This window comes from Pogona vitticeps, chromosome 11 (genome assembly GCF_051106095.1).
Source record: "Pogona vitticeps strain Pit_001003342236 chromosome 11, PviZW2.1, whole genome shotgun sequence".
Classification (NCBI taxonomy): domain Eukaryota; kingdom Metazoa; phylum Chordata; class Lepidosauria; order Squamata; family Agamidae; genus Pogona; species Pogona vitticeps.
The window spans coordinates 24,247,042-24,260,206 of record NC_135793.1 but is presented as its reverse complement, the minus strand read 5'-3'; the positions used below and the strand labels follow the sequence as shown (position 1 = coordinate 24,260,206).

At 46.3% G+C, this 13,165-nt stretch overlaps 1 protein-coding gene across 1 annotated transcript in view; it reads right to left on the bottom strand.

Moving 5' to 3' along the window:
- GPC4 (glypican 4) overlaps positions 1-13,165 on the bottom strand; it is a 54,398-nt gene that overhangs the window by 17,082 nt on the left and 24,151 nt on the right. The window contains exon 2 of the mRNA XM_072981362.2: positions 1,858-2,016. Within this exon, the coding sequence (XP_072837463.2) occupies positions 1,858-2,016 (159 nt within the window). The remainder of the gene's footprint in view (positions 1-1,857; positions 2,017-13,165) is intronic.

Below are 13,165 nucleotides of genomic sequence, written 5' to 3'. Positions count from 1 at the left end.
GGAAAGAAGGAAGGAAGGAGGGAAGGAAGGAGGGAGGGAGGGAAAGAACGAAGGAAGCAGGGAGGAAGGGAGGGAGGGAAGGAAGGAAGGAAGCAGGGAGGAAGGAAGGAGGGAAGGAAGGAAGGAAGCAGGGAGGAAGGAAGGAGGGAAGGAAGGAAGGAAGGAAGGAAGGAGGGAGGGAGGGAGGGAGGGAGGGAGGAAGGAAGGAAGGAAGGAAGCAGGGAGGAAGGGAGGGAGGGAAGGAAGGAAGGAAGCAGGGAGGAAGGAAGGAGGGAAGGAAGGAAGGAAGCAGGGAGGAAGGAAGGAGGGAAGGAAGGAAGGAAGGAAGGAAGGAGGGAGGGAAGGAAGGAAGGAAGGAAGGAAGGAAGGAAGGAAGGAAGGAAGGAAGGAAGGAAGGAAGGAAGGAAGGAAGGAAGGAAGGAAGGAAGGAAGGAAGGAAGGAAGGAAGGAAGGAAGGAAGGAAGGAAGGAAGGAAGGAAGGAAGGAAGGAAGGAGGGAGGGAGGGAGGAAGGAACGAAGGGAGGAAGGAGGGAAGGAAGGAAGGAAGGAAGGAAGGAGGGAGGGAAGGAAGGAACGAAGGGAGGAAGGAGGGAAGGAAGGAAGGAAGGCAGGAAGGCAGGCAGGCAGGTCCCTGGGCAACATGGAATGTGGGCAACCCTCCCTCTGCCTAGCTCTGCTAGAAGGGGAGGAATGTGACCACCCCCCCCCCTCAGATGGTCTCCTTCCTCCACAGGACCCCTGCTGTGACTGCCAACTGGCTCTGTCTTTATGTTTTATTATTGCCAACTGTCACACACACCGCCTGTGTTACTTTTTTTGTGTCCCCCGCAATGCCGCCCGTACGCTGAGCAAAATGTCAAGGTTGAAGCAACCCCCTCCTCCTCCTCCTCCTCCTCCTCCCGAGCCCCCCATCACCACCAGCACCACCACCCCATCCTGATTCAGGGTCAAGGAAAAAATAACTGCCCGCCCTTCCTCAAACCCAAGTTTGCAGACCAGGGCAGAGCAACAAAATCGGGGTGTTTACTCATTCCCAAAGTTATCTTTCTATTGTTGTGTTGTAAATTTAATGGGTGTTCAGCATCTGTTCCCTTCAAAGGGAAATGGGGGTATCTATCTATCTATCTATCTATCTATCTATCTATCTATCTATCTATCTATCTATCTATCTATCTATCTATCTATCTATCTATCTATCTATCTATCTATCTATCTACCTACCTACCTACCTACCTACCTACCTACCTACCTACCTACCTACCTACCTACCTACCTACCTACCTACCTACCTACCTACCTACCTACCTACCTACCTACCTACCTACCAAATTATAAATATAAATATTTCTGGACTTCACGCTGGCTGTGGAATTCCAGGAGTCATCGTGTTTAAAAACCTTTCCCAGCTCCTGTTAAGAAGGGAAACTTTGCTCACAGAAGAAGCCCTAATCCTTGGAAAGCAGTTAAGAGAACAGCCCCTCGTGAATCACAGTGCTCTCCTCAGCCGGAGTGGCAAACCACCACCCTCCCAGTCTCCATTTTTTCTTTCCGAGCGCACACCACCAAAGAACCCAATCAGAATGACAACCCCCTTGTCCTGCAGGGAACTAAAGAGACGTCATCAGCACACATTTCTCTCCAAACCACTTGCAAAGCAAGCAACATTTTTGCCTCACTACCCCTGCGTTTGAGTCACCGCTCGGCAAAAATACAGCCTGCGGAAAACAAGAATCAGACACTCCCCCCTTCCATCTCCCACCGGAAAAAAAGGGGGGGGGAACCCAAGCAGAGTTCTGAAAAGGGGTTTTCGGATTTGCCGACTGGGCCGAGGAAACCTTCTTGTTTCTCAAAACTCACCGTCAAACTTTTTGTACCGGGAGCCAAAGGTGGTTTGCAAGTTATTGCTAAGTTCAGAGACGGCGTTCCGGAAATCGTGTTTGCTCTGCTGGCTGTATTTCTCCTCCATTTCTTGTGAGCAGCAGGTGTAGCCTTGAGGGCAAACTTTCAAGTGATCACCTGAAAAACACAGGAAAAGATGGGAGCACACAGGTAAGTACACAGACGGAGAGATGGCTGCTACTCCGGCACAAAACACACCAATTTGTTTATTTTTTAAATAATATTTCTACCCCCTACATGAAAGATTATATACTGGGCGGTCGCAGGGTAACGTCGTCAACCCAAGACAGCCTTCAAGCAATTCTTTTTAAAAAATCCAGAAACTACTCAGACTCTTTAAAACTATTGAAAATAATACGAAGTAGAAAGGAACAAACAAAGTCAGGAGAGGGCATCCAATCCAGTCAGATGGAAGCCAAGCTGCGACGATCCCAACCCAAACGCTGAGGGAAGCGGCCATGTTTTCACCGGGCACAAAACGGGCAGGGTGGCACCGCAGACTGTCCTTTTGTCAGTTTGCCAGTCAACAACCCATGCAGCAGTTGCCCTCACAATTTTTTTTAGGTGGTCCCCTGAATCTGGGGGGGGGGGGAGGAAGAATGTGTGCAAGACGGATTGACTCAATAAAGGATGGTGTTTGTGAGACCGGAGTTAAGGATAGGAGGCTCCGGCGGTTGTCGATTGACGGGGTATCAGAAGCGACGTGATGGTACAGAATCATAATGACGACCGCAAGAGAATGGGTTGGGGGTTAAGAACACACTACTGGAATTCTTCGCCCCAAAACTGAATGAATACTAGTGCATATTTAGATTTTCCAGAACACAAACCAGGCCACCCCCAGTTCATCTCGGCTTCTTTTAAACCTTCTGCAGACACGGTTTCCGGGCTTGGGGTTAGGTTCAGCTTTCCCCAATCCGGCATGCAGCTTGGGGATGATAGGACTTTTAGTCCAACACGCCTGGACATCTCCAATATGCAAAAGGCTGGTATAGGTGGCCCCAGCTATTTCAGCACAGCGTGGGCAAGGTAAAACATTGTGCCAGCCAGGCAGCTGTTGGGCCGGAAAACAGTTCAGGTCATCATGACCCTTGGCTGTCAAAACTCTGGCCATCCTTCCTTCCTTTCCAGAAACGTTATAGTTGGGATTCCGGACTCAATAATATGATCCTCCCCTCCCCAAACGCCAGCTTGGATCGTCCTCTTCTTTATGGTTTACAACTTCCTCTACAATTGGTTATAAAAAGACGCCAGGGCTCATCCCATTTCATAATGGAGTTGCAGTCTCCTTATCAAGGGATATTAGGGCTCACCTTATCATCGCTAAGTAATGAGCAACTGGGGAAAGGACATCCTAGAAGTCTGAAAAAGGAACAAATGACTCAAAGCTTTGGTGGGTTGGAGCGTCACTCTGTCGGGGGGCCCAAGATGGTGTGTGGCTCATGAGATTTAACCCAAAGCTTTTACACACAGGGACCGAAACACACAGAAACCAGACATGAGTTTTCTCTCTCCTTGGTCACCTAGACCAAATTTGTAAGTCGCCACAGGCGACCACAGCCAAATGGTACAGTACTTTGTGACTTTGAAGACGATCCCACCCAAACTGGATGAGACTGGCAGAAACGAGGGAACACACTAAGAAAGAGAGAGAGAAAAAAAGAGGATCACAGCCATTCCTTGTCCCCCACATGGGTTCAAATTTTAGCAGAACATTATTGGGGCACTTTTCATAACAAAAGGTCCACCCGATACACTGCCCATCAGACTAAACTAAATTCCTGCAAAATTGCCAAGTGCCTAAGAAACCAGTATGGGTACCATCCAAATCCCACAGGAAGGGAAGACTATTTTCAGCAACATGCATTTTCTGTGTGTAAGAGTGTGTGTTGTGTGTGTGTAAACTCAGCTACCAGTTGGTTGTCTGGGCCTAAAGAATATACCGTTCCCCTCTGTGACACAGCTGCCCACCACAATGCAAAAAAAAAAAAATCCTAATTATTCCTGAGGCATGTGCTGAAAATACGCTAACCCAACCCAAGGCTGTCTGGATTTTAATTTTAATTTTTCTTTCTCTCTTTTCATTTTACTTGCCGACAGCTCAGGGCCGGTGGATTTACTACCCAGAGAACTGCCAGACGCTGGGGGGAAAATATGGGAGAGATTTATGCTCCGGTGCAAAAAACACACATTAGAACACTTAATTCTGCTCGGGAATTAAAAGGCAGGAGAAGAAAAAGGGAGACGGACGGGTGGGGGCGAGAGAGGCATATCGCCCCCTCTTCCATTGCAGCCCCACATTTCCCACTCCAAATACATATTTCACAACTCCGCTGTTCAGTCCGACAAATCCCGCCACCGCACAAATGAATGAAATAAAATAGCCGGCGTTGGGAGCCAGCTGGAATTTTCCTCACGAAAAAAAAGAGCCTTTCCAACATCCCCATATAAAATTTAAGGGGTCATTTAGCCCCCGCAACTAAATTCAAGGGGGACACAGAAAGATGTCAGTCTCTTGGCTCATTTGATCCAGTTTTGCCAACTCTGGCTGGCAGCCATGGATCGCTAGGTTTCTGGCGAGATTCTCTCTCAGTCCTACATGCCGGTCTCCCTCCCCAGGCTTGACCCTGCTTAGCTTCTGAATTCAGATAAGGTTGGGTATGTTCAGGCTAGGGACAGTAGTGTTTGGATACTTCAATGAAACAATTGTAATTCCTGCCCCATCTCACCTATTTATTGCAGTTCCCAATCTTGGGTCTCCCCAGATGTTCTTGGGCTACAACTCATTTTTACTGGCAACCGTTATAAGGATGCTTCCCTTTCGTGTTTTTCTGCACAAATGGATTCTGACTTCGACAGACACTGGGGGTAAAGATGTGGGAGCTTGCAGAGAACTCCTGCAGTGGGGTGGGCTAGATAACCTTTGGGTTCCCTTCTAGCTTGACAGGTCTGTGGCACTAAGACCAAGATTGTTATAAACCAAACAAGAGCAAAGCCACTGAGATGAACTGTTGGACAGCTCAGGGGTTGAGGGCTCTGGGTTGGGAGTTCGATTCCCCAAGGCCCTCCTTGACAGGGGTTGGACTCCATTAATCCAGAGGGCCCCGCTCCGCAGTTCTAAGATTATTAGGTGGCTGGATAGCACAACACTTTAGGCATCTGGCTGCAAAACCATAAATTGAGAGTTCAATTCCCTACCGGAGCTCCTTGAGAGGGGCTGGACTTAATGATCTAGAAGGTCCCTTCTAGTTCTGCAGTTCTAAGAGGATGGTGATTACGGAATGGCATTTACAACAACGAATAAGTAAAAAATGGTTTAAAGCATTCATCCCAAAGAACCTAACTGCTTAACTCAACTTAATAGTTAAAAATACTTCCCTCAGGGTCACCCACGCTCTTTGTCCAAATGCTACCCATAAGGACTAGCAGCTTTCTTTTTTTGAGGACAAATAATGAAATAAAGGCAGACAGCAACACACCCACGTCCGCCTGTTACTCTGGTAGAATCGTGACGCTCGAGTCTGTTCCATGCCCTGTGAAGTGTTGCTCTTTGTTATTTTTCCCTTTGCTTTTTGAAAACTTATGTCGGTGCTGAAGACATCCAGAGGCGATTTTGACGAGTGGGAGGCTTCTCTTTTGATGAATGCGAAGGATTAAAGTTCTAGCCCAGACCACAGAGGTAGGTGGAGAAAGGAAAAATTAAACTCTCCTCTTCTCCACCGATGGCTTAGTGCACAAAGACACACGGCTATCTGTATGCAGTTCAGCTCGTTCAACACTATATGTTCTTGCTTATATCTGTAAAAAGTATGTGACGGATCTCTTTGGCAAGAGAGTAAGACTGTAATGAGCTTTGAATGCTTTTTATGACCCCCTTTTTTATCCGTTTATGTTTGAATTTACTTGTCGTACCCCATTCCTGGAATTTTCTTGATTGAGGGCCATAGGTAACAAACAGACACGCAACATTTCTGCCACTGACACAAACAGCACAGAGGAAAATGTAAATTCACAAAGCTGAGTTCAGTCTTTTAGGCACCTGGATGTGGAGCCAGAGGTTGGGAGTTTGAATCCCCGCTCTGCCTCCTTGACCCAGAGGGTCCCCTTCCAGCTCTGCAATTCTAAGATAGTGATGATTATAAAACTCAAGAACATTAAAAATCTATCCTATACCTTTTGTGCAACATTAGAACAAAAGAATAGGTACCATATTTTTCGCTCCATAAGACGCACCTTTCCATAAGACACACCAATTTTTTTAGGAGAAGAAAACAGGAAAATATAATCTGTTTTCTTCGCTCCATAAGACGCACAGACTTTCCACCCCCCTGTTTTGTGGGAAAAAAGTGCGTCTTATGGTGCGAAAAATACGGTATATAAAACAACGGCATATGCCATTTAACAAGGATGGAATGTTTCCCACCCCTCCTCTTTCCAAGTCTCAAACAATTAGGTTCGACCAGTACTTTCCATTTCATATTGGTGGGTTCAGAAATGCCACATTCCGCACATAACTCTAACACAGGAATGGGGGTTTAATTCTAAATTCTCCCCATTCCCCCCTCCCCGCTACAACATCATTTCCTACATCAACCCACATCCTGCCCTTTCTGCAAGAACCAGGGCAAATTAATTAGGCTTAATCCTCGTTAGCTCTGTACGTTTCCCTTTGAATCTTGTTACCACATTCTTTCATGCAATCAACTGCCCTTAAAAAGGAGGGGTGGGGTGGGGGGGGGAGAGAGAGAAATCCCAGCATCCTATTACGCTGGTCTCTTTGCAAAGGTTATGACCTGCTTTTGCCTGCAGCCTTCTGACCCCTATGATTCCCGTCTGTCCCTGGCCTCCAGCTTGGAGATCTTCCCCTCCACATACCAATTTATATTTGCAGTTCATTACTTAAATCAGAAACGCCAGGCTAAAATGTTTAAAATGCAGGGGGAGGGGAAGGGGAGGGCATAGAAATTGCTGCTTCCTCTTATTTCTTAACAACTTTTCGGGGGAGGAATGAAAGAGAGGAACCCCTTTCCCTCCCACTCCCCCAAAACTAAATGAATACCAGGGCATGAATAGGGCAGATCCTCCAACTGTAAACTCTCACGCTTCTGCTTAGAAATCAGTCCCACTGTATTAGAAACATCAGAAGTTGTCGTACATTGAGTTTGCATTTCGGTCCATTGACCCTAGTGTTGCCAACTCAGGCTGGCAGCTGCAGCATTTCAGAGCTTCGGGGTTCTTTCCCAACCCTACCTGGGGGGGGACCCACACTGGTCTCCCATCCATGTACAAACCAGCCCCCCCGGCCTGCTTAGCTTCCAAAATTCAGACAAAATGGACATGTTGAACATGGCATGGTATTTTACAAGACTCCTCCCCGAGTAACTGGTGTCATCTAGAGGAATTTGCCAGACCCGCAAGGGAACTGGAAGGATGAACTGGATGAATCCTTGGATCTAATCCTGTACAGTTCTTCTTATTCTCACCCCCTTAATCTTCAATGTTCTCCAGCAATAAAGAAAGGTTGATGTGTCCTAAAACACTGCGAGTCGCTGGTTCTCACTACACATGGACCACAAGTAAAATACAGACATAATCCCATTTTGAGGCTGCATTTCCTTAAAAAATATAGGGATTTCCAGTCCCACAACCCTGTTGCCCCCCTCCAAGTGGGATACGTCACGTCTTAGGGGTCTACCTGCCACTGATTACCCATCTGTGACCTTCCAATATTGATCAAGTCGGAACCGACCCCTGGCGATCCTAATAAGGCTTTCAAGATAAATGATATATTTAAGGAGTGGTTTTTACTAGTTCTACTCCTGCAGTGGCTGAAAGGGGATTTGAACCTGCGTCTCCCGAACCCTAGTCTGGAACTTTATCCACTACACCACACTGAGTACCCGTGCGGATAGCTTAGTGGCTTACATATCTGACTGCAGAGAGCCAGAGGTTGGGAGTTTGATTCCCCCCAGTGCCTCCTGGGAGGAGAGCCAGCCTGGTTAGCCTTGGGCCAGCTGCACAGTCCCAGAAGAAGGGAATGAGAAGCCACTTCTGTGTATCCTCTTCCTGGAAAAATCAACACTGACTTGACAGTACACAGCGACCAATGACTCATGCAGTTGATAGGCGCGTATATATTGGACTAACTTTTCTCATCGTCTCATAGAAGCCTGGAGTTATGCCTTTAAGAAATGATTCGTTTGCTCCCGCTTTCTGTTGGAAGTTTATGAATTCGTCGCTCTGGCCTTGGGCGTACCAGTCTCTGCCAAGCCCTATCACTGGCCTGCCTTATGGGCCGAGGAAATCTGAGGGTCCTTCCACTCCAGTCAGAAACTCACGCTCAGAAGCAAAGCCAGCTTTACCTTCAACATTTTCAAGGGTTATGGCTTCTTCTGCAGAAGCCACACGGATTCCTCCCTCACCATGCTTGTTCTTTGACCAGCGTAACTGTTCCATCCTTAATAACTGCCTCGTGCAGAGCTGACAGCTCTGTAATTTTCATTTCCCCCTCCACTCCAATAACCTTTAAAGCTGCATTCAGCTCAACTATCCTTTGTTTTATATCAACAAGCCATCCCACAAGTCTTATTTTTAAATATTTGCGCTTTCCGACTTTGCCTATTCTTCCAGATCCCTCGCAGTTCGCCGGCAGGAGAAAAATTAACTTGTTGCCATGACTTTCGTCAGAGATCAAAATCTCATTAGGAAGACAAAGGGCCCTTAACAAGCAATCCGATCGGCGAGCAGATTTGGGGGAAATAAAGGTTGGCGTTGTGCGCCGAATTTTTAAATTGCTGACTTCCGTTTTCAACAAGAGATGCTAATATTCGGGGCGGACTTTTGGATTCTTAGAGGACAACTTAACATCGGGGGGAGGGGAGAGAGAACAGAAAAATCTGCAAGCTGTTCTGACACTAGAAAACAGAAGTGTTCCCTATTTCAGAAGCTGTGGGAAGAAATATGTAAGCAGCCTTTCAGAGGTCATTTTATGTGCCTCAATTTGACCTGTGGCAATGTACAAGTTCTGAGCCTGCGTCGTGGCTCCCCAAAGCCTTGTTTGTGAGCCCTGACAGACACCTCCATGTCAAGAAAAGAAAAAAATAAAACTACTTTCAGCTTTATTTATCTAGCATGGAAGTCCCCCGCCCCATTCCCCCTGAAAAAGTTCCTACCGAAAACCAGGCTGGCCAAATCTAATTTCTGTTCACTATTGCTCCGTCTCTGGGTGACATTCCATAAACTCACTGACCACAACGTGGACTTTTCAGGAGAAAATTGGGGGGGGGGAGGGGAAAGGAAGCGAGCAGTAAAAAGGAAGTTTCAATTACTTTGTGAAACGAAGCAGAAAAATCAAAGATCTAAGGAAACTTTATTAGATATGACAGGCAACGGGGCAGCAGTTAGGTTTCCCTCTGGAGAAGCAGGAAATAATTTATGCCATTTTCCTCCCAATACCACAAAACTTTGAAATGGGGGTCTTTTGTGAACGTAATTTACAATATTACATATCTGCAAAAAGAACCTGATTTCAAGTGCATCGTTTACGATTACTGTATCTATTAAAAAGAGAGATTGCCCATATATATTTAAGTGAAACTGCACCTGGACAGTCAACTGAAGGAAAGGTTCAAGATCTCATTCTGTTTATAGCTCAAAGGAAGGAGAATTAAGTCCCTTGTTTCTTTCAGTTCCCATTGTCCAGGTGCTGGAAGCAAGCAAGCAAGGTTTCTAGCTCAGCCCAGGGAAATTAAGATCTCCACTCTTGGGCTAAATCCAGCAACTAGTCCCAACCCCAAGCGGACGAATTGAATGGGAGTTACTAGGTCAACCCTGTTCCATCAACTCAGTGTGTCTAGAGGGACTAACAACTAGACCTCCGTCAGTAAATCATTCTGGATTACTTTTTTTTAAAAGGGTAGGTTCCTCAAGGCTCCTAGATTTGCAGTGGAACACTTCAAGGGCACTGCGAGAGTAGGCATCAAGGTTAAGACGGTCTGGGTAGAATCAAGACCATCAATATGGTGACATTCACCTTAAACGAGCCCCAGTCGTCCAAAATCTGGCATCTCCCGGTTCCTGTATTTTCTCATCTGGAGGTAAATCAATCTCTTGACAATTTCTGCATCTGGATTTCCCGACATCAAGCAAAGCCAGTTTGTGCTTACCCATGGATAAGAGCCAACACTAGGGTTGGTTTCTAAATAACCGACACACAAACCAGTTTTCTGCTTTCCTTTTCCGTCCCGGCACCAAGCCGCTTGTTGTTCTCCAACTGCCATTGGATTACAACTCCCATCATCCCCTCGGCCTTGCGGGAACTGTCGTCCAGCAGACTGCCCACATGGGTCCATCCGTGGTCAGAACTCAGGTTCACAGCAAATAAATGCCCATCTCCTGGAGGCAGAGCAGCGTACCTATGGGCAGTTAGTCTATGAATTCGGACTGGAAGGGCAAACCAGACAGCATCCGTGCTGATTCTCCAGCCAGCTTCCAACGGTGATCACAATCCAAGGGGGGGGGGGAAGGGTTTTAGGGCAGCCATCCCAATACTGATATGTTGGGCTTAAAACTCTTTATTGTCGGTAAGTAAGCTTTAGCAAAATATATTTCATTTCAGATGGGAGGGAAAACATCAGAAGCAGAAACCCCGGCGCGGCTGGATTGGGCCCAAGGTGTTGCCTTCCTCCACTTCTAGACATGAGGTAACCAAGGCCCTACCTCCGCTTGCTTCAAGGCAAACAGTAAAAATGCTTAGCAAATGAATTCCATTAATGTTTTTTTTTCTCCATTAAAATCAATTCCATTCATTTTCAGGGGATTTGCTGCCGTAACAATTTCCAGCGGGTCCAAAATGCTGCGGCCAGATGGTTAACTCAGGCTGGTTCTAGGGACCACATCACAACGACCACCACCCACCTTGCAGCAGCTACTGAATCATTTCCAGGCGCAATTCAAAGCGCTGATTTTCACCTTCAAAGCCCTAAACAGCCTGGGTCCAAGCTATCTCGAGGATTATATATTATGAGCCTCCTCGGATGGTAAGACCATAAGGGGAGGCCTTTATCTCGGTCCCACCACCTTCACAGATGCATCTGATGGGGACCGAGGAGAGGGGCCTTCTCTGTGGCTGCTCACAGACTGTGGAACTCCCTCCCACTGGAGGCCAGCCTGGCCCCATCTTTGCTGTCCTCCCGAAAGCAAAGACCTTTCTCTTCAGGCTGGCTTTCCCTTAATTTAGTGGCTGCCTCAGTGGGGTTGTTAAACAGACAGTTGTACCTTGTTACTTTTAAATGTGTTTTTAGTATTGGTTTTATTTACCCTTTTTAATAGACTATTTATTTAATTCTTTCTAAATATCTATATACTTATTGTTTTGGCTCTTAAATGTTGTCTTTATAATGATGCAAGCCACCTTGGGTCCTTTCTTTACCCTGTTTCCCCAAAAATAAGACCTAACCTGAAAATAAGCCCTAGTATGATTTTTCAGGATGCTCGTCATATAAGCCCTACCCCCAAAATAAGCCCCAGTTAAGTGAAGCTCTGCCCGCCGCCCTTGTGCAGCAACCAGAAGATGACATGATTGTATTTAAATAAATGTAGATTGTTTTACATGAAAAAAATAAAACATCCCCTGAAAATAAGTCCTAATGCATTTTTGTAGCAAAAATTAATGTAAGACCCTGTCTTATTTTCAGGGAAACACAGTAGGAGAAATGTTGGTTGGTTGGTTGGTTGGTTGGTTGGTTGGTTGGGTGGGTGGGTGGGTGGGTTAGTCAATGAATGGATGGATGGATGGATGGATGGATGGATGGATGGATGGATGGATGGATGGATGGATGGATGGATGGATGGATGGATGGATGGATGGATGGATGGATGGATGGATGGATGGATGGATGGATGGATGGATGGATGGATGGATGGATGGATGGGTTAGTCAATGAATGGATGGATGAATGGATGGATGGATGGATTGTGGTACCTTTAAGACAATTAAATTTATTTCAGTGTGAGATTTCCAAGACAAGCTACTGTCTCAAGACACCCAGAGTACAATTTCTGGGCAACTAGTTTCTGTGACCTGAAATTGTACCCCATGGTTCTGTAAAAACGGGCCACAATTCATAGAAGCAAATGCTCAAAGCTGTTTGTCGGTCTTAAAACGTCCCACCATAACGTCACCTTCATTGCTGAAAAAAATTAACATCCCTATGTCCCCGCTTTGCTTCCTTTACATGGCTTTTAATGGCTGCATTTCACATCCAGCTCTCTCTTCTATTTCAGAAGGCTTAAATTCTCATAACAGATTTTCACGGCTAAGTGGGAATGTTAACCTCAGCCCGCTCAACCTAAACAGGACCTGCCGCCCTTCCACATAGAGCGAGGTTTTTACTGTCCCCACGAGAAGTTCCAGGTGTCGCCGTTTGTATTCACTTACGCAAAGGCGCAAAACCCCAAACGACCGATCGTGAGCCGGATAAAAATTTCCATCTGCAAACACCAATATTCAAATCCCACAACATGGCCAGCTTTTTTTTAAAAAAAAGCACCATCTCTGCAGTGTCCTGATTTATAACCATAAAACACAACCTTGATATACAAAGCTAGCCAAATTCGTAAAGGTCCCTTTAAGACGAACTCTGTGGGAACGGCTAGTATAACGGTGTATACTTTGGAGAATGCATACATTTCGGGGGCGCTCATTTCCTTTAAGGGAACGCGATCTGAGCACCGCATTAAAAGGGGAGGGGAGCAATCACGGAGGGAGGACCCCAAGAATTAACCAGCTGCAATTCCACAACTTTTTTAGTCTTGGCCATAAACTTAGCAGCACCGGGAATCTCTAAAAGCAGTGGGTGGTGGCACACTGCATGATGAACTATATAGCAGCTCAAGCAGTTTTCAAAATAGGAGCGGAGCAGAATCATATGTACGTATCAGAAATGGGTCATTTCCTAACATTTGGGGCCATTTCCCTTTCCTCTGGACTTGATGGGGGGCACCGCCACCCCCTAGCACCCTAGAAAATTTATCTTCCCCCAAAAACTCTCTCTCTCTCTCTCATAATCCAGAATAAAAAATGACATCCTCTTAAGGTGTCTTAGAGGCAACACAATTCTGAAGCTATAATTCAGTGCAGCCTGTCCTCAAGTGTGCCCATGCGCATATGTGGCTGTGCGGTCTCCTCTCAATGTTTTGGGACACCAACTCCCACCATCTCTGGCCACAACTCTCCAACTGAATGGGGATAATGGGAGTCATAGTC